The sequence below is a fragment of the Dipteris shenzhenensis genome, chromosome 14 (assembly GCF_047967505.1).
Source record: "Dipteris shenzhenensis isolate YYH24624 ecotype China chromosome 14, Dip_SZ_1.0, whole genome shotgun sequence".
In the NCBI taxonomy this organism is placed as follows: domain Eukaryota; kingdom Viridiplantae; phylum Streptophyta; class Polypodiopsida; order Gleicheniales; family Dipteridaceae; genus Dipteris; species Dipteris shenzhenensis.
In genome coordinates, this window is record NC_141609.1 from 54,434,893 (window position 1) to 54,459,747 (window position 24,855).

Sequence of the window (24,855 nt, forward strand, 5' to 3'; positions counted from 1 at the left end):
CACACTAGGAGTGGTTGAGATAGAGAAGCATTTTCTATGTGCCTGCCCAACCTATTATGAGATCAGGGGAAAATACAATTGCCTCTACCAAGAAGGGAGTGGCTTCGGCCCACTCTCACGACTGATGCCATAACCAGGTCTGCATACGACTATATCTACTTGAGATGCGCCGATGCAGGGAGACTCTACTACGATAGATTAGAGAGCAGGAAAAGGCGACCAGACCACATGGTATAGAGGCTAATAGAGCACAACGACACGTCACATACTTTATGCATTTGAGTCAACTCCAGGACACATCGGGATGGAGGAGGAGATAGCTGATATGCGAGCAGCCTAGATCACTGAGAGAGGGACCCAGAGAGCACCTACGGCACAAAGAGCGATTAGAGCACACTCTATTGAAGTCCGGCGTATCACAGTTTTCCTCAGGGGAGACTGCCCGATACGAGGGGTCACTCTGAACATAGCCCAACGGTTCAACAATCGGGGAGACCACGCCCTCCCCAGCCATTACAACGTGAGACAACCCAACAGACGCAGATGCGAGACATTTTCGCCGCTCACAGACGAGCCACCACGGTGCCGATTTTTGGCTTTTGAGTCCCAGCTCTCAGCCTACTTCAGCTAGTCTCTAATTTATATCTAATTTTTTCTCGAGCTATTGAGCTCTGTAGATCAGTTTAGCGCTCAGCAAGGGCCCTAGCGTGCCCTTTGCTCCAGCCCACTGAGGCTTGCATGAGTTTTCTTTTTTGGTGTACTTTGTACTTTGTCCCATAGGCCCACGAGTCCTCCCGCAGACGGTAATACATCTCTCTCTCTCTCTCTCTCTCTCTCTCTCTCTCTCTCTCTCTCTCTCTCTCTCTCTCTCTATATCTATCTATCTATCTCGACACCAAAAAATCTACGCTTCCTTTGTAGACTTCCGGGAGGCCTTCGACATTATCCCCCACTCGCATATGATCAGGAGGCTTCAAGAGATGTAGATTCCAGAGGTTCTGATTTGGGGAGTGATGAGCCTATACGAGTCCGTCAAAGGGAGAGTTCGGGCCCCAAGAGATCTAGTAGACAGAGTTGAGAGCACAATCGGAGTGAAGCAGGGGTACTCTCTTTCACCGACCCTCTTCGAGCTCTACATTAACAATCTCGCATCCTTCATTGACCGCCTATGAGGCGAGGGATCACTGCTAGGCCCTGGCCGACTTGATGATACAAATATATACCACGGATGACATGTCCTACACCGACATAGCTTCACTTACCGAGATGAGCCAAAAGAGATAGCGCAGTCCTACACATACTTGGGGGCAGTCTTCGTAGGGTCAGTTTACAGGTGATCCATGCGGCCAGAGCTCGACTCACACGTGAACAGGGAGCTTTGGCCAAACTATAGATAGCTTTTTGACACATTCGTGAGGCCGATTGCCATGTATGCAGCACCATTCTAAGGGAGCGACCTTCGGTGATAGAGTGTAAGAGATTTAAGCGGGGCCGCATGAGATTATGGGTTCCGGGATGATTATGAGTAAGCCCTCAGTCCCACATCAGATAGTAGAAGTAGAGTTCACCATGACACCTCTCCAGGTCGATGCCACCTTCCAGACAATGAGTTTCTTCCATACCGCACGACAGGAGACTACCAAAGCAGGCAATAGAGACCTCCATACGACTAGCAGAGAGTAGGGCTGATACATGGTATGCACACGTATCAACATGGTTTGCCAGTCACAATATCCAAATGGACTGACTACCCCCCTTCTAGTACAACAAGGAAGCACCTCCCGAATCAATCCCTCGAGATGAGCTTAGCCGTATCATACGGTTAAACCTCTTTCTGCTGTATACATCTCGGCGGACTTTTGGGGACAGGAGGGGAGACAGGAGTTCTCCACCGAGATCCAATTCTATGGCGATCATTTTTTGAGAGTATCAGAGGATGGACTCATCACCAGACCCTAGTATCTTGAGGACAGAGGAGTTTCACATGCACTAAGAGTTGCCACTGGATAGATGCGGGTCTCGTCACATAAACGGGGGATCAAGACAAGGAGAGTTGCAGGCTTACCTAGAGAACAACGGATCTATAGGTTATGCACATTGGAGACAATTGAGACAAAGGAGCATTTCTTATGTGTCTGCCCAACCTATTATGAGATCCAAGGATGCTACCACTGCCTCTTTCAAGAGCAGCAAGGCTTTCGTCCACTCTACAACTAATCCAGTTCCATGATAAGATCTGCATTGGGCTCTATTTGATCGAGATAAAATGACACAGAGAGACGCTACTACAACAAATCAGACAGCAATAGGCATTGATAGCACCACATAATGCTAAGGCAGACCAATCACAACGACATGTCACGGACTTCTATGCTGGGGCAATCCGAGCCATAGAGGGGTGGAGGAGGAGTTAGCAAACATGTGGGCAGCATGAGAATCAATAAAGAGCAGTCTTCAGAGGATCCCTCTTCACAATGACCCATCTTCCTCAGTTTTTCAGCTCTAGTTTTTGCTTTGAGATTTTGAGCTATATAGTTTAGTTTCGCATAGTACTCAGCAAGGGCCCTAGCACGCCCTTTATTTCAACCCTTTGTGGCTTGTATGAGTTTCTTTCCAAAGAGATCCCTCTTCACAATGACCCATGCAGCCCAAGCACAACCCACACAACGACGGAGTGCTTTGGCTCGACTAGAGCGACCGTGCTTCCAAGCACACTTCTAGGATCCACCGATGAAGGGTTGGCTTTTTGATATGCTAGTGCAACCAACTGCCATGTATGCGGCGCCCTTCTGGGGATGCGATCTCCCGAAGGAAGAGTGGAGGAAATTTGAGCGGCTACAGGTGATCATGGGGTCCAAGAAGATTCGATGTAAGCCCTCACTCCCACGTGAGATAGTACAGGCAGAGTTCGCCATGACACCTCTCCAGGTTGATGCCATCTGTCAGACAGAGACTTTCACCCACAGAGTTTGGAACTTACCTCACTGGAGACTTTCCAGGCTAGCCCTGGAGTCATCCAAACGACTAGCAGAGGGCAAGGCAGACACATGGCATGCATGTATATACACCTGGCTTGCCAGGCACGGTATTCAGATGGACATACTTCCTCTCTTATAGTACAACATGGATGCGCCTCCTGAGTCGATCCCACGAGATGAGATCAACCGTATCATACAATTAGATCTCCTCCAACTCCACACATCTTGGACTTGGGGAGGGGTAGAAGAGGTCCCCACCAAGATCCAATTCTATCGCGACCACTTCCTGAGAGTATCAGGAGGGATTCGTCATCAGACCCCACTACCTCGAGGACAGAGGAGTCTCACATGCACTGAGGATTGCCATTGGACAGATGTGTGTTTCATCACATCAGCTAATGATTGAGGCAAGAAGAGCTGCAGCTATACTCAGGCTATACTCAGAGAGTAGAGGATTTGCATGCTATGTACGCAGGGGGTGGTTGAGACAGAGGAGCATTTTCTCTGTATTTGCTCAGCCTATTATGAGATACGGGGATGCTACCACTGTCTCTACCAAGAGGGGAGTGGCTTCGGTCAACTATCACGACTCATCCATTTCCATGACCAAGTCTGTTTTGGTCTCTATCTAATGGAGATGCGCCAGCACAGGGAGAAACTCCTGCAGCGGATTAGAGAGCAGCAAGAGTCAGCTAGACCACAGGACATGGAGGCTCACTGAACACAACGACACGTCATAGACTTCTATACATATCAGTCAGCTCCAAGACACAATGGAGCAGAGGAGGATGAGCTAGCCGATATGAGGGCAGCTTGGATCAGCAGAGAGCCGATACGGTGCCACTACGAGACGGACACAGAGATCACGCATGAGACAGAGAGTGTTGAGAGCACATTCTATTGAGGTCCGACCTATCACAGCTTTCCTCAGAGGGGATCGACAAAGACAAGGGGTCACCCTAGACATAGCCCAGAGAGTTCAGAGATCGAGGAGACCGCATCCCCCGCCACAGCGCGAGACGGCTCGACAAACACAAATACAAGATATTTTCACAATTCACTAGAGAGCCATCACTATGCCGGCTTCAGTTTCTGAGTCCCAGCTCCGAGATCAACTTGGTTCAGCTTGCGCTTGACTGGTTCTGATTATGGTTATGATTTTGCTAGCATAGATTAGTACTAAGCAAGGGCCCTAGCACACCCTTTGCTCTAGCCCATTGAAGCTTGTATGAGTCTACTTTTTTTGCGCACTTTGTCCCATAGGCCCGCGAGGCCTCCCACGGACGTTAATAAGTCTTTCTTTCTTTCTTTCTCTAGCCTACAAACTCTAGACATGAGTGGATCACTGGATGAATGCACTAGTTGCTTGGCATAAATATTATATGAGTCAACAGCAAACGCTTTCCCACATTCAAAACCTCCCGTTGTACCCTCGTGCTCGACTGCCCCACAGAATGGTTGGTATGATGGAGAATGCAGAGAAACGCATGCTCGTCTGCAACGAGAGATTACACAAGGACGCTCTTTCGTCGACTTGTGTGAAAGAACAAACATGACTACTTGGCGAAGCTTGAGGCAGAGATATACCAACTTTCGCTCTCCCAGCCCCTTGGCTGTGGTTGTATCCCTCGATCTATATACAATTTCTATTGCCTCTCTCTTCTTGCCCCCTCCCAACCTGTTGCGACCCTTCTCCAACCCCCCTCTGCAACGTCGGGAGGGTCTCCCTGTTGCGGCACCTTCTAGCACCCCCACGTCTATCTACCACATCGCGGGGGCTCCCCGCCAGCCTTTAAACACAACGCAAAGCTGTGCTATCCCCACTCCACTCATGGGAGCTTCTTAACCCCCACTTGCCATCGCGGGCTGTTTCAACCCATTGCCTACCTGTGGGGCTCTTTTAGCCCCTAGCCTCTGTCCCTGTGTGCTGCCTACCCTGCCCCATGGGCTAATACCAAACCCAACCCCCTATTCGGGCTCACATTGCCATGGCGACCTGCCCCTGAGGAACTCTGCACCTGCAAACAGCAAGAAAGGATCAGCCAAGAACCTTCTGGATCATTGTGAACTATAAGCAGCCATCAAATATTGATGGAGTTCTCGAAAACCTGCCAGAGATTAAGTACAATGCCTTCAGATTTAGTAGAGTTCTCGAAGGACCTGCCAAAGATGTAAACAATGCATTCAGATTTAGCAGAGTTCTCGAAGGACCTGCCAGAGATGATGCATTCAGATTTAGCAGAGTTCTTTCATACACAGCGATAACAAACAGTCTCCACAACAGGAGAGCCCAAGACCACGAGGGGCTACGGACTGAGCACTTTGCACATGGACCGGACGTCTTGGCCCCGACCCTAGCACACAAATTCAATCATGCTGTATTTCATGGCTTTACTCTTGCTTGGAGTACCACCATCATTGTGCTGACACACAAAGACGGAGATTCCATGGATACTGAGAAGTATTGCACTCTCCTGATTGGTCACACACTAGCCAAGATCTATGAGTCAGTGCCAAAGAGAGAGATCAGCTCCTACACACAGACACACGAGCAACGAGCTCTAGGACAGGATGGTTTTAGGAGACAGCATTCCACTCTTGATCATATTTTCACTCTGCGAGCAATCATTGAGCAGGCAAGATCGAGATCCCACAAAGTCTATGCCTACCTTGTAGACTTTCCGAAGGCTTTTGACACAGTTTCACCATCTCGCATGATCTGATGACTACAAGAGATGCCGATTCCAGATGTCATGATTTGGGGGTGGTGAGTTTATATGAGTCAGTCAGAGGGAGAGTATGTGCCTGTCAAGCTGGGTCGAGAGCACGATAGGGATGCCCCCTCTCATCGAAACTATTTGGGCTATATACTGATGAGGTCACAACATTCATTGAGCACTTGGGAAGTGAGGGATCGCAGCTAGCCGATCTGATGATACAATTGTTATTGTATGCAGATGACATAGTCCTTCTATCCTCCTCAACGGGTAGGCCTACAAAGACACCTAGATGCCCTAGAGGTGTTTGGCAAAGATAGAGAGACTTGACAGTTAACCTTGGCAAGACCAAGGTTATGATTTTTAACACACGGCTAGCACTTCATCGACATAGCTTTGCCTACCGAAGAGAGCAAGTGGAGATCGTACAATCCTACATCTACTTAGGGCAATCTTTGCCGGGCCAATCTTTACAATGACCTAGGCAACCGGGGCACGTCTTACTCGAGGGCAAGGAGCTCTAGCTCGACTAAGGCAACAGTGCTCTCAGGCACTTTTTGAGGACCCCTGACGAAGGGACGGCTATTTGACATGTTGGTGAGGCTGACAGCCATGTACGCAGCACCTTTTTGGGGTGTGACCTGACAACGAACTGAGTGGCGACGCTTCGAGAGGTTGCAAGTGACTATGGGATCCAACATGATCTAGAGGTAGCCTTCAACCCCCCACTAGATCATACAGGCAGCATTTGCCATGACACCGCTCGAGATTGATGCCATCTTCCATACAGTTATCTTCATAGGGTCTGGGCCTTACCTAGAGAGAGGCATGACCTGACAGCGAACTGAGTGGCGATGCTTCGAGAGGTTGCAGGTGACTATGGGATCCAGCATGATCCAGAGGTAGCCTTCAACCCCCCTCTAGATCATACAGACAGCGTTTGCCATGGCACCGCTCGAGATTGATGCCATCTTCCATACAGTTACTTATCTTCATAGGGTATGGGCCTTACCTAGAGAGAGGCTAGTGAGACCAGCTGAGAGTGGGGCTCGCATGGCCTAGTATGCATGCATTTCCAGATGGTTTGATAGACAGGGTATCAGATGGTTTTTCTCCCCCCTTTCAGTACAACTTGGATGCTCCTGAACCCTTGGTCCCACGGGATGAAATCAACCGTATTATACGGTTGGACCTACTTCAACTTTATAAGTCACTGACTTTTTGGGAGGGGACCAAGAGTTCCCCACCAAGACCCGATTCTACCACGACCATTTCTTGAGAGTGCCGGAGGATGGAGTGATCTTCAAACCCCACTATCTAAAGGACAAGCGAGTTTCACATGCCCTTACGATTGCCATTGGACAAATGCGGGTCTTATCCCATCAGCTGAGGATTGAGACAAGGAAAGCCACAGATATACCTAAGGAGCAACGGATTTGCAAATTATGACTCTGGGAGAGATAGAGATGGAGGAGCATTTCCTATGTACTTATCCAATCTACTACAAGATTCGAGGACGTTATCACTACCTCTTCCAAAAGCAACATGACTTCGAGCCTCTATCCCGACTAATTCACTTTTAAGACCAGGTCTACATCAGCCTCTATCTGATGGAGATGAAACAACATAGAGATTTCCTTATGCCCCAGAGCACAAAGCAAGAGAGGCCAGTGCCACAAGAGAAAGGGGTAGTTCGAGCTCAGCGACATGACCAATTTTTACACATTTGAGACTGCTCCTAGGCATGTCGGAGTAAGGGAGGAGATACACGACAGGAGGGCAGCATGGACTAGTGGGACAAGACGACGACAGGGATGCAACAAGAGACGCAAGAGCCACACATGATGCGGCATTGGACCAAAGCACGCACGATGGAGGTCCAGCCATCACTGCTTTATTAGGTGGAGACCATCCGATCAGAGGTGTCATTATCGACATGGTCCATTGGATACAAAGATCATGGAGACCACGCCCCCCACCACAGCGTGAGGCAATCAGATAGACACAGATATGAGATATTTTCATAGCTCACAGGAGTGCCCACCACGGCACATGGCTATGTATTCTGACTCCGATTTTGAGATTGAGTCTAGCTATTATTCCAGACTTTGAGTTTGTGTTTGTACTTTTGAGCTTAGTTTAGTATAGTACTCAGCAAAGGGTCTTAGTGAGCCCTTGGCCTCAACCCATAGCACCTTGTATGAGCATGTGTCACTCTGCTATTGTACTTTGTCCCATAGGCCCAAAAGGCCTCCTAAAGACAGCAATATATCTCTCTCTCTCTCTCAGAAGCACATGCACAACTCTCATAATTTTTTTGTTATTTTTTTTTCTTTGTATGTGCACATGTACGTGTATGTGTATGTGTACATGTACGTGTATGTGTATGTGTGTGCATTGTGTAATAGTCTATGTATTAGCACTTTCGTGTGTGTGTGTGTGTGTGTGTGTGTGTGTGTGTACACTGTGCACTATAGTCAATGTGTGTGTGCGCGTGTGCATTGTGTACTATAGTCTATGTATGTGCACTGTTTTTTGTGCGCATATGTTTTTGTTTGTGTATGTGTGCAATGTACACTATAGTCTATGTGTGCATGCGTCACGAAACATTGGTTAAGCTAAACTATCTTGGTTTCATTGTAACTCCTAATAGGGTTGAAATGGATCCAAAGGTGATCGCTGCAATTTTAGTGTGGCTAGTATCTAAGAATGTGACAGCTTCGCAATCATCTGTAGGACTTGTTTAGAGCACATTTTGATATTGTATCTCCATTGACTAGGTTGTCCTCAGACAAAGCATCTTGCATCTCGAGAAAGAATCAACAAGAAAGCTTTAAGAAAATAGTAGCTCAAGGACCTATGTTAAGAATTGTTAATCCCCGGTAACCCTTTCTCCTAGAAACCAATGCAAGTGGCATTGCAGTAGGAGCGGTTCTATTGCAAGAAGGGAGGCCAGTTGCCTTTGAAAGCAAGAAGCTTTCACCTTCTCACAAGAATTGGCCCCATGAGCAAGAGTTATATGTCGTGATCAAGCAGTGGAGACATTATTTAAATGGTACAGAGTTTTATGTTAATGTCAATCATGATACTCTGAAATATTTTTGTAACAACTTCATTTGAACAGCCACCAAGTGTGACAAGAGGAGCTCATGCAAGAATTCTACATTTGATATTGAAGAGGAAGGATAATAAAGTTGTTGATGCATTGTTACGCATTATGCATAATATGAGTTTCACAGTATTAGAAAGTGTTGTAATGACTGAGGTTAGAGAAGCACAAAAAGTGCTCAAATATGTCCAAAGCCTATAGCCTAAGGCTATTGTGATAAAACCCGAGGTAATAGATGGCATGGCATCTACATATGCAAGATATACCAAAATTGATGGTATGCTTAAAAGGAATGGCAAAGTAGTAACACCAAATTGGAATGATCTTGGACAAAAGATTATCCTTCAATGCTATGATAACCCATGTGCAAGATATCCAAGTGTTGAAAAGACATACGAGCTCATAAGTTTGGCCAAAGATGAAAAAGCCTATTCATGAATATGCCACGTAACGTTTTTCGTGTCAAGTGACTAAGGCAGAAGGGCTGAAGGCATCTGGCCTTATATAGACATTGGAAATACCAACAGGTAGATGAGAGAGCATCTCCATGGACTTTATACTTAGACTGCCACCAACACAAGAACGATATGATTCTATCCATGCGGTAGTTGACTATCTTACCAAGACGGCTCACTAAACAATCAATAAGGTGCCCGCAAGTAACGGATTTGTTTTTAAGTAACGTATTTTGTCTGCATAGATTTACCAAAATCCATAAATATCATATAGGGATACAAGATTTACCAGTTGTTGTATTTGATGCGCTTAGGACTATTAGGAATGAGTAGTGGGAATCATACTAAAAAACGGAGAGTCAACTGTACTCTCGAAGATATGAATATGTTTCATTGAGACATAGTTCTTGGAACAAGTGGTTGCACCTTTATTAGAATTTGTTTATAATGATAGAAAGCATTCATCCACAAGAATGAGTCCTTTCGAACGGAATTATGGAATTATACCTAATCCATTGATAGTTGGTGTTCCACAAAAAGTACATAGCATTGGGGACTATATAGTCCAACTACAATTGGAGTTTCATAAAAAGTATGTGGTACTGTGGAATATATGATCCAGATGCGAAGTATGTTGGAACTCCAACTATAGAGCCACGGACTATATAGTCCACATGCGGAGTATGCTAAGTCAAACATCTGCCAAGCCATGGATTGGGCTAAGACTTATGCGGATGAGAACAGGACCTATAGAGAAATCCGAAGATACCACCCCGATATTGTGAGCCGTGGTTAATTCTAAAGAGAATAGGCAAGGTTGCCTATCAGTTAGAATTACCAAGGTTGCCTATCAGTTAGAATTACCACAAAGTTGGAAGGTGTATCCAATGTATCATGAGTGTTTTGTTAAACCGATTTTTGCTACCAATTAATTCATTAATTGATGGAATTGTTATGCTACAAGAATTAGAGGAAAATGCAACATGCAAGCCAACAGAAATCCTAAACTGAGAAGAAAACTATTCGAAGTCGAAAGATACCTACAGTATTGATTGCTTGGCATGGTCTTCCTTTACTAGAGGCTATCTAGAAATGTGTTCACTAGATACAAAGAGCATTCCCAAATTTCAACATTAAGGAGGCTAATGCTTGAAGACATGAGGAATGTTACCTTCCAGTTAGAATGTAGCAAGACCTCAAATAGATCCCAATGATAGAAAGTCCTTAGAGAAACCGGTGGTATGTATATAGATGCAGGTGGTTGTGAGGTGTTAAAAATTGGTTCGGTCAAGGATTTATGTCAAGGTCTTTCATGACAGGGTCCAAGAGGACTAGAAGGCTCTGGGAATCTCCATGCACATTAATGTTGGTTAATTTGTTAGCCATGCACCTAGGGCTAAGTGCCTAGGGGCAAAATGTGGTTAATAGACTAGAGAAAGAACCAAAGGGACAAAAGCTAATAAAAATGCATGGGGGGGGAGATTACGACTTAGCAAGTGGTTAGGAATAGAATGGGGCCTTCCAAGAATTTGAGTGAGTTCTGTTACACACTACAAAGGAAAAAATGTGTGTGATTGGCGTTGATGTATGAAGCACCCAAGCTGGGTCTGCCCAATGTGTGTGAAAACAGATTGCTATGGCTGAGGGGAGAATCTAGTCTCGGGCACTTATGATGATTTGAAGATGCTCCGGAGCTTGATCTTTACATATAAGCTCAATCTTATAAATTGATAAACTTTGGAAAACAAAGGTGACAAGAAAAGAAAGAGAGCGAGAGAGAGAGAGAAGTAGAAGTAGAAGTAGAGTCTATTAACGTCCTCGAGGGGCCAAAAATGACCCATGGGACCCGTCTCAATACAGTGTAAAATAGAGTCTCCTCAAGGAGAGGGATCAGGAGTCTATGAGTTCCTCACGCCAGGTAAAAAGACGAGTGACAAAAGATCCCAATGCTACCGGAGAGGCAGTAGAGAGCACTAATGTCAGCTGAGTGGAGTCCTCCAGTATCTGCTGGTAGTCCTCTCTGATATGTGCATATCGGGAGCACTGTAGAGCCACTTGTGCCTCCGTCTCAACTGTTTGCATGTCACAAAGGGTACGGACTCTAGCATGTCTAGGCTGATGCATCCAAGCTCCCTTCTCAATTGCAAATGTATGAGATCTGGTACGAAACCTAGCTATGTTTCTGCGATATAGAAGGGGGATAGGTGTGCTAATATAAGGCTGAGCATGAGTCTCTATGGACATGTATGTAGACCAACATGTGGGATTTATGTTGTCTTGGTAATATTCCAGCTTTACCCTCTTTTCACTTGTCAGCCAGTGAGTTTGCAAAGTGCTCAATAAAGACAGTTGAAACTCTTGCATGGTGACCTTTTCAGGCGGCATGGTCAAATATGCTTCCACTTTCCATCTGCTGAACCATTTTCTTATGTCGGTTGCCCATCCTATACAGATGATCTTACTTTTGTGGTTCTTTTGAAGCTTTGTGCTGGCATTCCATGCTTTATGAGGCAACCTATCAGGTTGCATTTGCTGCACCTCTATTAGGTATTGCATAACTCTGATCAATGCATGAAATTCAATTGGCCTCCTTCCCGTTTCCGACAGAAGTACTAAGAGAGAGAGAGAGAGAGAGAGAGACACACACACACACACACACAGAAAGAGAGCAAAGCTAGTTTTTCCCTCGTCATACCCAAGCAAGCTGCCATCTAGGTTTTGAGAAAAGGGTAGCAATCAAATACCTGAGCCATAATGACCAGCAGGCATGTCGCACGCAACAATGTCGATTTCCCCCCCATGTTTGGCCCAGTAAGAAGCATTCCTCGGCAGGAATTTGATTCCCAACCAAGTTCAATGTCGTTTCGCACGTACATGCCGCATTGACCCCCAGTAGCAAATGGATGCCAAAGCTCTTTGATCTTAAGAACAGCACCTTCCTTTGAAGTAGCATGGTTTGACACAAATGCAGGGCGGCATGTTGGGCCATGTGTTCCATCAGTGCTTAATGAAAAGGAAATAAGAACATCTACTCGGCTAAGATTATCAATGACCAGAAACCAGCATCCACTCTTTTTGTTAAATAGCGTCAAGAGATGATTCAAGTGTTGAGTATCCCTTTCATCTAATTCCTGCTCCTGTAAAACAACATGAACAGACAACATAAATTCTGAATTAGATAACCAATAACACTGGGAAAATAATGTGCACTTCAATATATAGTGCCTCAATCTTTTAAACAAGTTTGGCATTTTTCTAGCAATAATGCATTTGATTTGCATTTTCAGAACCTTGGAAATAGGCATTATAACATTTCAAGTGTTTAAAGGCATAGTAAATTTTTAAAAAAACACTGTATTTCAGCTGAAATAACAGGATTGTGTTCAAAACATTTCAATACCTGTATTTTTGATCCTAAAAACCACTTTTGTATGTCTGAGGCTATTGTGCAAAGCAATGCATACTCTTCATTCATTCCCCCCAGCTTTGACGTTGCCTGCAAAAGGCGACTATGTATTGAACCTTCTCTGTCTCCTGTATGTACAGATTTTAGGAGATCAAACCCACAAAGTAGACCTTTCACAGCTGCACAAAACGCTTTAACCTGCCAGAAATACGAGAAAAACATCATTGACTCCTATAAATTTTGTGAAATAGTTTTCAACCTCTCACAACTAAATTTAAAAATATACATCATCCGTGTCCAAGGTATATTACTTAGCACAATAAAGACCCGTGAAACACAAAAGCTAGCAGAAATTTAGGTATATCTAGGAATTGAATTTCTCCCCCAAAGACAAAAGAAGATCATTCCAGTAAGCACAGGAAAACTAAGGTTAAAACCCTAAGTACAAATAGAAAGCAAGGAGGAGAGTGCTAATACCTGGAAGAGGCACAAAAAGGGGATGGCCCCACTGAAGCTTGGCTGTCATCCTCCACCCCATTTTACTCATGTATTGATTTAGCACCTTATCATCTGAACCTACTCAAGTTCTCTCTCTCTGCTCACCCTTCACTCCCTTCTCCCTCAAGCTCACTTAACTTCCACTCAGACTCCCTGCTCACCCTCCGCTCAGCCCCGCTAACCCTTCACTCAACCCCTGCTCAACTCCGGCTCATCCCCTGCTTAGCTTCCGCCTCCCTTTTCACTCAGCTTTTCCTTGTCTCCCCCCATCCTGAGTTGGGCTGAGTCCCCCAGCCCAATCTTGTGTTAGTTCAAGCTGGGGGGGTTTGTAAATTTTAAGGCTAGACTATGGGGCAGTCAAGCTCCCCAAAAATGTCAATTTTTTCAAACCCTCCTACCTTGACTCCATTCAACAAAATCTTCTATTCTGCCATTGTCACTCACACCCCCAGTCCATATGTGAAGTCGTATCAGAGGCAAAACCAACCCATTACCAAGCCCCAAGAACATGGGGGCAACGACTATGCTATCACTATAATGGTATGTCAAGAAGACAAGCATTTGGCTTTCAAAAGCTCTCTCTCTCTCTCTCTCTCTCTCTCTCTCTCTCTCTCGGACTCCAGAACTGCAGGATCAAAATATGGAACATGGGGGCAATGACTATGCTATCAACATAAAGAGAGCTTGGATGAGCTGCCATCAAGGTGGTACCATACAACACGAGTACTGGTAAATTGCGTAGTATGGAAAGAATTTTACGTTACGTAAGGTACGCCGGCATTGTTTTTTTTCCTTAATCCAGAAGAAATAGGGAGGAAGGGATAGATAGGTTGCAACAGGGTTAACACCTTTTAGTTGGTATATGATTGTGAAGCAGTAGTACCAATGGAATTTCTGAGAAGTAGCCTGAGAGTGACAATAGATAATAAATTATCTCTAGAAGATTCAATCAATGCAAGATTAGAGCAACTCCTGCAATTGGATGAGGACAAGCTCACAAGTTCCCATACTGCTGATATCATTCACAAAAGGAGGGCAGCATGGATCAATAGAAACATAAGTTCAAATTGTTCAAAAAAGGTGATTTAGAGTTGATATTTAACACAAAATTGGAAAAAATGCAAGGTAAATTCAAGCTCAAATATGATGGTCCATTTAAGGTGCTTGAAGTTTTTGAGCAAGGTACCTTCAAATTGGCTGACCTACATGGGAACATATTTGACAAACCAGTCAATGGTTTTAGGCTCAAACCTTATGTTGGACCAGACCCCACTCAAGCAAAAATCAACACAATTTTTCTGCAGCTATGCCAAAACCGGAATCATGATCCTATATTGATTTCAGTTGTTCAGACTGACAGTTCTATCTATAACAGGCTCTGACTGCAGCCCGCCAGGCTCACATGAAACGTGTGGTATCACACACAATAACATTCAGGTAAGCTCTAACCCCAACCAATTCCATATTTGATGCAGGTAAGACAAACTTCAAAGAGGCAACTCCAGTGGTGAGCCTGACCCAGAGAATAACTAAGGAGGCATTTGACTATTGATGTACATACATCACACATGGAACTAAATAACACACAAAGAGATTTAGCTAGAAACTGAAAACTTAACATTGAAACCAATTTATCAAATTGAAATCGTAGAACATATTAGAGCAACGAGTCACAATGTAGAGTCTATAATCTACTACAATCTACAAGGCTGTGTGGACCATGGCGTTTACATCATCTTTTAAGAGGAGGATATGCAAGGGGGGGCTAAGTGCGCTGAAGGAAGACCAACCTTGAGGGGGGAGGAGAAGCTAGGGGGTGGCAAGTGCCAAATCGATTTGAAGTGGCCAAGGGATTTTTACGTATGTCTTACAATTACACAAATACATTTGACGAAAAGGGACACATCTGGACCTCACCCCTTTTTTAATTATATTTTTTTAAATTAAAATGCACCCCTACAAAACACACACCCCCAAATGAGTATTTTTGTGAAAACAAACAAGCAAACCTTTTCCATATACGTACCGTCCAATGTTTTTGTTAAAACCTTTTCTAGACACGTACCGTCCAATATAGAACGTGTCATGCTGTTTTGTACAAGAATTTCCATACAATACATGCAACTAATACGTGATGTCAAAAAACCTAAATAGCGAAGTTAAGAATTAGATAGCAAAACAATGTGTAGCTACGTTGAAATGAGAGGTGGAACAGATATAGGCAAAAAGAAGAAGAATTTGCCAACTTTCATTGATAATCTCCCACAATTTGGACAAAAACACCATGGACATGAGTGTTTGAAAGAAATCACAAGACTAGGGCCATGTTTCCACAACCCTAGATGACATGGCTGTGCCATGTGCAACCCAAAAAAACTTAACTAATTTCATGTTCTGAAAAAGAAACGCTAGGTGGTCCAAAAATAAGCTCAAAAGTATGGAAATTCCAGCATTAACTTTTAACACCCCCCTTATGCTCAGTTTTACATACTAGAATCGTAGCTTTCTTTTTTGTAACGGGCCTGCAAGACAAATAGATAGTAACCAATCCTCTTTTATTGAGCAAATACTAGGATCCAAATAGGTCATCCTTAGACAAAGGCCCAACACTCCTACATACAAGCAAACCATGGTATCTATCTCAGCAGAGGAGTTAGCATGGGCATGTGAGTGAACCTCAAGTATTCTAACCCTATTGCACAATTAGAGAGTAAACAAAAACTCAAGATCTCCCTTTTATTGAGTGAACACTAGGATCCACATAAGTCATCCTTGGACAAAGATCCAACTGCACCCCTATATAAGCAAACCATGAGATCTCCCTCAACAAAGGAGTTAGCATGGCACGTGAGTTCCCATCTGCTGATTGAAACATCAGTAAAACTATTCCAATTGAAGGGGCATGATATCAATCAAAGGAAGAATGTGGGGAGAATGAAAGCCTATTGTTCAAGAGAAGACTAACCAAGAACTCTCAAACTCTCTTTTATTGAGCAAATACTTAGTCTTTACTCTAGTTCGAGTGCATTGGACGAGGAGAGTAACCAAGAACTCAAGAACTTACTTGGACTTACCATGATCCAAGCCTGATGAACAAGAGAAGAGTAACAAAGGACTCAACCATTTACTACCTCTTATTGTAATCAGAGTCTATTGGATAAGAGGAGAGTAACCTAGAAGTCTTTTCTTCGAGTTGTAATTGCTCTTGCTACAATCTCAGTCTATCAGACAAGAGGAGAGTAACCCAGAACTCAAGACCTCTCTCCTATTGAGGGATTGGAAAGGTCCAAATATATAACCCTTTGACTCATAACAAAACGCTTACACACATATTGATTTGATGCGACTCTACATAAAGAATGAGGCCCAATATGTCTGTTTGGAGTTGCCACTCACTTTTCAAATCTAGAAAGGTCGAAACCAAAAAGGCCTCAACACAAAGATCCCAAGTTTAGCATTGCTAGTCAAGGCAAAACTTGCTGGACAAGCTTTTCCAACAATTACCCCAATTCAGTTAACATTAATGCTTAGCCTAGATCAAAGTAACCCTTCTCATATTTCTAAAGATCCCCCTTGTATTCTCATCATGGTAAGATAAGGACATTAAATAGTCAATTTATTACATGCTTTGTGAAAGTATGTAGGAAGCTATGAAATATAGGATCATACACAAGCAGAGACGATGGATCTTTAAGCATAAAAAATGGAAAGCTCGAGAGGATGCAACATGTGTTGCATATCAGATAAATTGAGCTCGCATCAATTATGTAAGTAACAACACAAAGGAGCATTAGAGGTCTCACCAACATGAACAACAAAAAATAGGATAATATGCTTGCTAAGCAAGAGATACAACACAATACTTCAACTGGCACATAAAAGACCTTGAGGGTCACCTTTTGTTTTTGAAATCGATTCCAAACTATTGGTATTCTTGCTACGTCTGAAGAACCTAAAAAACCACGAACACGAGCAACCAGCCGTTCAAGGTCTGGTAGTGGCCGTAAGCCTACACGAAGTATCCCGACCAAGTCTGGATGACGCCTCAATTCTTCTACTGCATCGAGTCTATCATTTATTTCATCTATTCTTTGGAGAGGATGACACATCCATCTGCGTAGAAGGCGCTTGCCAAACGGGGTAGAGCAATTATCCAAAAAAGACATCAAAGTTCCTGCAAAAGGGATCGTTAGAGGATTGATGGGTTATTCCAAAACAATTGCCTTATCTCCCACAAAACTTCATCTGGAACTTCAAGCATAATCTTTGACAAACAGAGGACACAAATTTGCTTGTGGATGTTGACTAGAACATGAAACACAATTGCACGATAAATGGGTTCCAAAACTTCAGCTGAAACGTCGAATGTAAACTGTCAAATAAAGGACAGAAATTTGCTTGTGCATGTTGAATAGTGCATAGACCTCGTTTGCCTCCATCAGCATTGTTCCGAAAAATCTCCAAATTTGACAAAGTCTGACCATCCAAGCGCAACGATCCCTTGTAAACCTCGTAAGTAGATACCAATCCGTATTTTAATAGCCTCTCATCCAACTGTCAAAGTAAAACAGAAAACAATATGAATTCGAGGCAAGAATTTGGTGTAACGGTTTGAAATAAGCCCTTTAAACATTTTTCATTAGCTTTCCTTTTCATTTTTAAAAAAATATTACCTCTACAACACCAATAGAGAGAGAGATGGAAAACCACATTTAGCATATTTGTAACAAGGCCATACAAGCAAATACAAGCGAGTGAATAAGACTGAGAGTGAGAGTGAAGTGAGAGTAAAAGCCAGAGTCAAAGTCACAAGCAAGGCAAAGGCACAAGTAGAGGCCAAGGTAAAGTCAAAGTCAAAGTCATTGTCAAGGTAAGAGTCAAAGACAGGTTTGTGTGTGTGTGTGTGTGTGTGTGTGTGTGTGTGTGTGTGTGTACACACACTTTTTTGGGGTGAAGTTACACACACACACATCAATATCGGCACATCCACAAACAGTAGCCTTTCGTAATTACCAGTTGCAATTTGCTATTTAGATGCCTGGTGGTGTGCTCAAGCACAGAATTGAGTATTGATTAGCAGTTTCATAAACTTCTTTGAGGTCAACAATGATTGTGAACATGAGCATAAATATGGCAGCCAGACAATGAGATAAGAGAATTGTGTAAATCTTGAAAGCAGATAAACTACATTGAAGATTTCTGAAAGAAGTAAAGCATTCTTAGAATGGAAAAAGAGAGGATGGAGGATATTGCAACGAAAAGGCAAACAGTAGCTCTTTCAAAGGGAGTCAGAACCCAATTCCCAACAAGCTGAATTGCAAAAGGATCGCACAGCCCTGCATCACAACTATGCAAAGATCAATTTAATACGTCTTCTTTCTAGAAGACACCTACCAAAATGGACAGTGCAGCATGAGCGGCTTCTTTGAAAAAATCTATCAGAGCCTCAGTTTCTCTTGATCCCTGAGAATTTTGAACCAGCTCTGTGTGTCAAGGGATAGGTGCGAATAGTCTGGAGATAATTTTTGTTAAAGGCACCCAGCAGCTATTGCAAATGAGATGCCAAAAACATTTTATCTGTAATAGGACAAGTTATCATAGCAGCTTATACTGTAGGTCACCAACTTGCAACTAAAGATTCTGCAAGCAGTAGCTCTAACCTCTTTCCAAAGGTTCCAGACATCCAATACTAGTTAATGGTGACTATCCCCTAAAAACTCTTGATTTATGGCCCTTGAAGAGAGTGATTGCACTCAAACTGCCTCTCAAGAGCAGGCATTGCCATACTTTTACAGAGACTGCTCGTCAATCAATGTGAGAACAATAAACACAAAACTTTATATATCCCCTACATAATTGCATTGCAAATGCTCTGTAGTATGGTTGGAGATACCACCTTTATCCGGCATAAGTGCAATGCAAGTGCTCCCAAAGCAATTGCAGCAGGGTTGAAGTCATTCAGTTGCTTGAGGACCTCTAACCATTTGTCCATATTTGCAGCAGAACATTGACTTTCATTATCAAGACTTTCCCTGAAGTAACCATGTGACTGAATCACATTTACTGCAGCAGATGCCTCTAGGAATTCCACATTGGGTTGCAGTGGAGTAAGCTCCAGCGGTAACAGTCCTGCAGAGCTCGTATTGAGAAAGTGAAAAAGAGAACAGCAGCTTCTGTGCAAAACAAAGAATCTCCTCCGACATTAAGGAATGCAAAAATTGACAGTGTGTATACTAGTCCTTACCCTGACAAGAACAGCGCTTAAGTGCTTTCATGGTTTCATCAGAAAGTCCTGAAAAGTGAAAGCTCATCCAAATTATATTCGTATGCCCTCATGTACATCTCATGAAACATAGAAATTCTCTCATACAAAATCACCCCAAGAGTTAAAAAGAGCAGCTCTGTAGGTTGCTAAAACAATGTAAATTTCATGCCACATTGAAACGACGAGCCCAAGCTCACTACCTCCAAGCTCATAAAGCAATTCTTGAGGTGCCACCTACACCACCCAGGAATAGAGTTTTAGACTTTAATAGACTTATCATATTTCAAATGTCAAAACTTTCCTATAAACAGTAATTGCCCAGATTTTCCAGGGCACAACAAGATCAAATGAGTACAAACTGTGTTTGAAACAAAGCATGTAGAAGCTACCTAGGTTAAAGGCGCTAATATGAAGAAAAGTGTTCTGATGTCCAACTAGCTGCACATACTAATCTTCCATGCATTTTGTATTGCTCCTACTTCGTACTCAAGACCAGTTTGCATAGATTGACTGTCTACCATTAATAGAGGCAAAGTCCCAAACATCTTTGAATGATTGGACAAAGAAGACAAAGCCACAACATTCCTACAAAACAAGAAATTTTTTATGGAGCTCGTAGGCATTTGTGCTATGAAAGCCGAATAGACAATAAGAGATGATCATGGACTCCCTTAATTATATCCTGAATCTCCTCACTTCCTTGCTCCCAACTTTCTGCCTATTTGTTCTTTCTTTTCTCAATGCCACACCCCTCTCTAAACTCCTTGCCCCCCTCCTCTCTGTTCAACCGTCTCTTGTCCTGCATAACCCCTTATGTCTCAAGGACGCAATCTCATGGATAAATAATTATAGAATAAACCAAATATTTTTTTTAAAAGGAAGATTAACAAAAATGTGTGCACGTGCGTGCGCGTGCGCGTGCGCGTGTGTGTGTGTGTGTGTTTGTGCAGACGTGTGCTTGCACCCCTACAAATGTGTGTGTGCAGGGCATGTGCTACACAAGGGTGTCGTACTCCAATTCAACGTGAACCCTTTCAAGGGATCCTATTAAATTAACAAAAGGATAATGCAAATCATAGAGAAGTGATGGATTATCAAGGTTGCCAAAGAACAACACAGCTAAGCTCCCACACCTCTAAAATTTCATTGAGAGGACAATGCCATGGCTACTTTTTGTCCAAATCAATAAAATTTTGCACGCAACCGTCTAGAAATATAATGTCATCGAACATACTTATCTTCTGCTCCATATGTCAAGTATGGTTGGGTCATAGAAACATATTAGGCCTGATTAGAGTTGTTCTCAAATTTTCTTTCAATTTCATTTCCTTTTTTCCCTTCTTCACTAAAGAGGTTCTCAACCTCTACTGTCTATTGGGGCGAATGTGAGCCAAGGATGCTGGTCAAATGGACATATGACTATGCAGCTTCAAAATTTGCCATAGTATGTGGCTTGTCGTTTTTTATGATGAATTTTTCAAGCGTGGTGAATGCTACTTTGCTATTTAACACTTTAAATTTAAAAAACTAGAATATGTGGACATATAGCTTCGATCATTGATTGAATACAATTTTCTTTTTTCTTATATATTTTGAAGTATACTTGTGAATTTTCCTGTTGGCCAAACAATTCTTATATGATTAATTTTTCCAAACCCAGCTAGTCCAAAGTATCTACCTGTCCTAACACAGCAAATAATCATTGACATACATGAATAAGCCAAAGGCAGCATCCCTAATATGTGTAATTCATGTAAAAAAACACTTGTCTAGATCTATCTGAAGTTAGAACTTCATAAGGCATGTCAGAAAAAGAGGAATGGCTCCAATAAAAACCTTAATTCGCATTACCATTTACCTTTTCAATAAACATGGATGACTATAACTTACTTGCATGAGCAATGCTCCTAATGCCGAGCGAGAATCATCATCATGCAAGGAACCAACATAAAACCGTCCAGCAGCAGCATCAACAAATGCAAATCCAAAAATGGCCTTCTCAATACTTCCATTTACACTGCAACTATTCGAAACATGATTTGGTTCCTGCTAAAATGTCCTACAAAATCAGTATGCCTCTAGAACTTGATGCATTACAAACTTAATTTTAGCATTTGTTCTTTCATAACTGGATAAGCTTAAACCAGATAGAGTAAACGGACGATTTTTGCAAGTTCTCCATGGGATATACAAAGCCCATGGGAATCTATTATCCCAAGCAAGAAAAACCAACATACACCAAAAAATAAATCTATTGGTCAAAATAAACCCCTAAAGAAAAGAGTAATTACAATAATTTGGGTGTGTCAAACTTCAATTACCTCTCGTAATGCTAACAAATGGACAGCATCCGCCTTCATATTTTCATCCATTATTGTTGAAGGGGTTAACACGTGTGTGAGATTTCGTTGAACCATCTAAGAACACCATTGACAAAAAGTTATTGGTTTCTAGATGAGTTTATTCAATTAGCTTTAACTTTTCAAAAAAAGATCCCAAAATCGTTTGAACTTGAAACAAAATCATAGTGATTGGGACTCGCAATAAACAAATTGATGTTCGCCTTTGGAAATAATCAACTCATATAGGAATTTACCAAAGATGATTGACGAAGCTAACTCAAAGAGGGAGTCGTTTGAATGGTATCAGAGCAAGGTCTTAGCCAAGTGAACCAAAGTGAACCATGGAGACACTTTACATTGGTTGATTGTTCATTTGTGGTTGAAGTTGCTATTGTTTTTGTTAAGACAGAAGCTTGGAAAATTTGTAGCTATGAGTTTTAGCTTGTGGATGAATTGGATGGTACAACTTTGTCCCTTGAAAGCTTGTCGAGCTCTCAGGAATTCACTGAGCTCTTGAGATGTACCATGCAACGGATATTGATCATGTAATCGCAGCAGTAAGACCTTTAAACATTTACTGAGTCGTACTTATTTATGCACCACAGAGATGTTGGAATATGAAGCCAATGTGAGTCAAAAATGAGTGTTCTAGGTGGTCTAGGTGTGGTTTTATAGTCTAGTGAGTCCTAAACATGCCACGTGTCATATTGGAAGATATCCCATAGACATTGTGACTTTCTAGAATCTAGTGGCACACTATATAGTGTTGTACTTGTCTATTGTCTATCACATCAATCAACATCAAGCTTTATATCATGTGAATATTTTGGTTATCATTGCCTAGCACTTGTTCTTTCATTTTCTTTCCATTTTGCCTTTTCATTATGCTTTCCATATTTCCATTCCGTTCCTAGTGAGCTTGGCATTCTCCTACCTCCATGTCTCTTCATATGGTATCAGAGCCACCTCCAAGAGGTGGAGGTAAGACAGTAGCCATGAAGCTGCCTTCCCTCCTCCTCATTGGAAGGTCCTCTCTTCCACTTGGAGGGATAGCCTTTCCTCCTCTCCTTCCTTGAGCACCTCCCTCTTCTTCCTTTGCCTCTCCACCTTGAGCTCCTCTCCTCCACTCCTTAGCCTCACCTTCAGAGCTAATCTACCTCGCCATCAACTACCCCTTCTTCAGCCCGAAATGCCTCGCCAACGGCCTCTTCTTTTGCCTTGCCATCAACCATCTTGAGCTCTTCTCCTCCTAAGAGCTTCAAACGCTCCTGCCTAAGATCTGAAGACGCCACCATCAAATAGGCCGTATAGGCCATACAGGCAATACGGACTGTACGGACTGTTTTCGTGCAGCCTGCCCGCTAGACCCGTACACCTACAATCACCTCTAGCTCCACGCTCCACACTTCCCAAGCTGCCCACGCTGCTCCTACTGCCCACGCAGCTCCAGCTCTTGCTGTCCACGCTGTCTCTGCCTTCTCTCCCCTCGCCAGCTCTTCTCTATCTTGCAACAGACCCTCTTCTCTGCCCGTCACTTACTCCACATCCCGTCAAACAACAAGTGAAGCTGCTCCAAGCTTGATGTGAGCTCCAAACACTTCCCGACTTCTCCGATTACCGCCCCGATTGTCTGTGGTACCCGAGCTCCTCTTTTGACCGACTCTCCGAGTGCTCGTGACACCTCCGGTCTCTACTTCAACATAGGTGACTCTCCCTTAGCCATTTTGAGAGTGCTCCATTTAGCAACCCCATGGACTTCACCGACACATCTTTTGGGGCATTCTTGCCTAGCGCTTCATCGACATCGTCATCTTCTCCACTATGTGAGTGCTCCATTTAGCAACCCCATGGACTTCACCGACACATCTTTTGGGGCATTCCTGCCTAGCGCTTCATCGACATTGTCATCGTCTCACAGGGATGTGCACACATGTGCAGTGGCTACTTGGAAGACATCTCTTATCATAAGAGATCTAATTTTTATTACTACATGCTTAATGTTATTTTGGGGTCCTCTGCACTGGGTAGTCCCCTAAAATGATATGTATTGAGTATTTTATTTTCATTGAGTCTATAAGGTATTCCGCCTTGAATAGTCCTCCTTAACTGATGTTATTTCTTTTATGAGTGGTGTGTGACTTCATCCCGGTTTTCCAATATGAAGCCAAGGGGGATGTACTATGGGAGCCATATGTATTGGTTTTGATAGGTCTATTTGTTTATCAAGCTTGGCCGAGTTCCAGGATGTTGGTGTATTCCTAGACCTATAAGCTGGTCATGTAGCCATGCTATAACGTGAGCCTCTGAGCATGTTTAGTCTCAAGCCATAAGAGTGCTTGGATCAACCTCTGAACACGCTCAAACTTTAGCCTCTGAGTTACATAGGGTGCACAGTTTGATGACCGTCATTGTCATGTTTGTTCTTGGTTCCATTCCAATAGTCTCTCACCTTGCCTTCATGGGGGGGTGTTGGAATATGAAGCCAATGTGAGTCAAAAATGAGTGTTCTAGGTGGTCTAGGTGTGGTTTTATAGTCCCACGTGTTATATTGGGAGATATCCCATAGACATTGTGACTTTCTAGAGTCTAGTGGCACACTATATAGTGTTGTACTTGTCTATTGTCTATCACATCAGTCAACATCAAGCTTTATATCATGTGAGTATTTTGGTTATCATTGCCTAGCACTTATCGTTTCATTTGCCTTCCATTTTGCCTTTCCATTATGCTTTCCATATTTCCATTCCGTTCCTAGCTAGCTTGGCATTCTCCTATCTCCATGTCTCTTCAAGAGACATAAAAGAGAAATAAAGGTTAAGAAGAGAGTCAACAACCAATTGGATCCATGTACCCATTGAGGGCCCCCTCCCTTAATATAGGGCAGAATTTGCTTTAATCTTGGAGAATTGAAATACAATTAAAGACTCTCTTCGAGAGAGCATGAAATGCAACTCTCAAGAGGCAGTTGTGAACACTAGAACAGACCCAAAAACCTGAGATGCAGCTCCAGCCAATAAACAAGACCTCAATGCTATCCACACTGTAGATGTAAACCACTCTGTGAGGCTAGGGATGTCCCCGGGCA

At 43.1% G+C, this 24,855-nt stretch overlaps 1 protein-coding gene across 2 annotated transcripts in view; it reads right to left on the bottom strand.

Moving 5' to 3' along the window:
• Positions 1 to 24,855, bottom strand: part of MSH7 (MUTS homolog 7) — a 64,173-nt gene that overhangs the window by 26,952 nt on the left and 12,366 nt on the right. The window contains exons 7-15 of one of the 2 annotated variants that reach the window (XM_087384495.1): positions 21,750 to 21,845; positions 21,319 to 21,474; positions 19,629 to 19,662; positions 19,408 to 19,455; positions 19,060 to 19,292; positions 17,588 to 17,717; positions 17,060 to 17,337; positions 12,660 to 12,863; positions 12,004 to 12,396 (exon numbers count right to left, since the gene is read on the bottom strand). In XM_087384495.1, coding sequence (XP_087240621.1) covers positions 12,004 to 12,396; positions 12,660 to 12,863; positions 17,060 to 17,337; positions 17,588 to 17,717; positions 19,060 to 19,292; positions 19,408 to 19,455; positions 19,629 to 19,662; positions 21,319 to 21,474; positions 21,750 to 21,845 — 1,572 coding nt within the window. The remainder of the gene's footprint in view (positions 1 to 12,003; positions 12,397 to 12,659; positions 12,864 to 17,059; positions 17,338 to 17,587; positions 17,718 to 19,059; positions 19,293 to 19,407; positions 19,456 to 19,628; positions 19,663 to 21,318; positions 21,475 to 21,749; positions 21,846 to 24,855) is intronic. The other variant, XM_087384496.1, reaches the window with a different exon arrangement.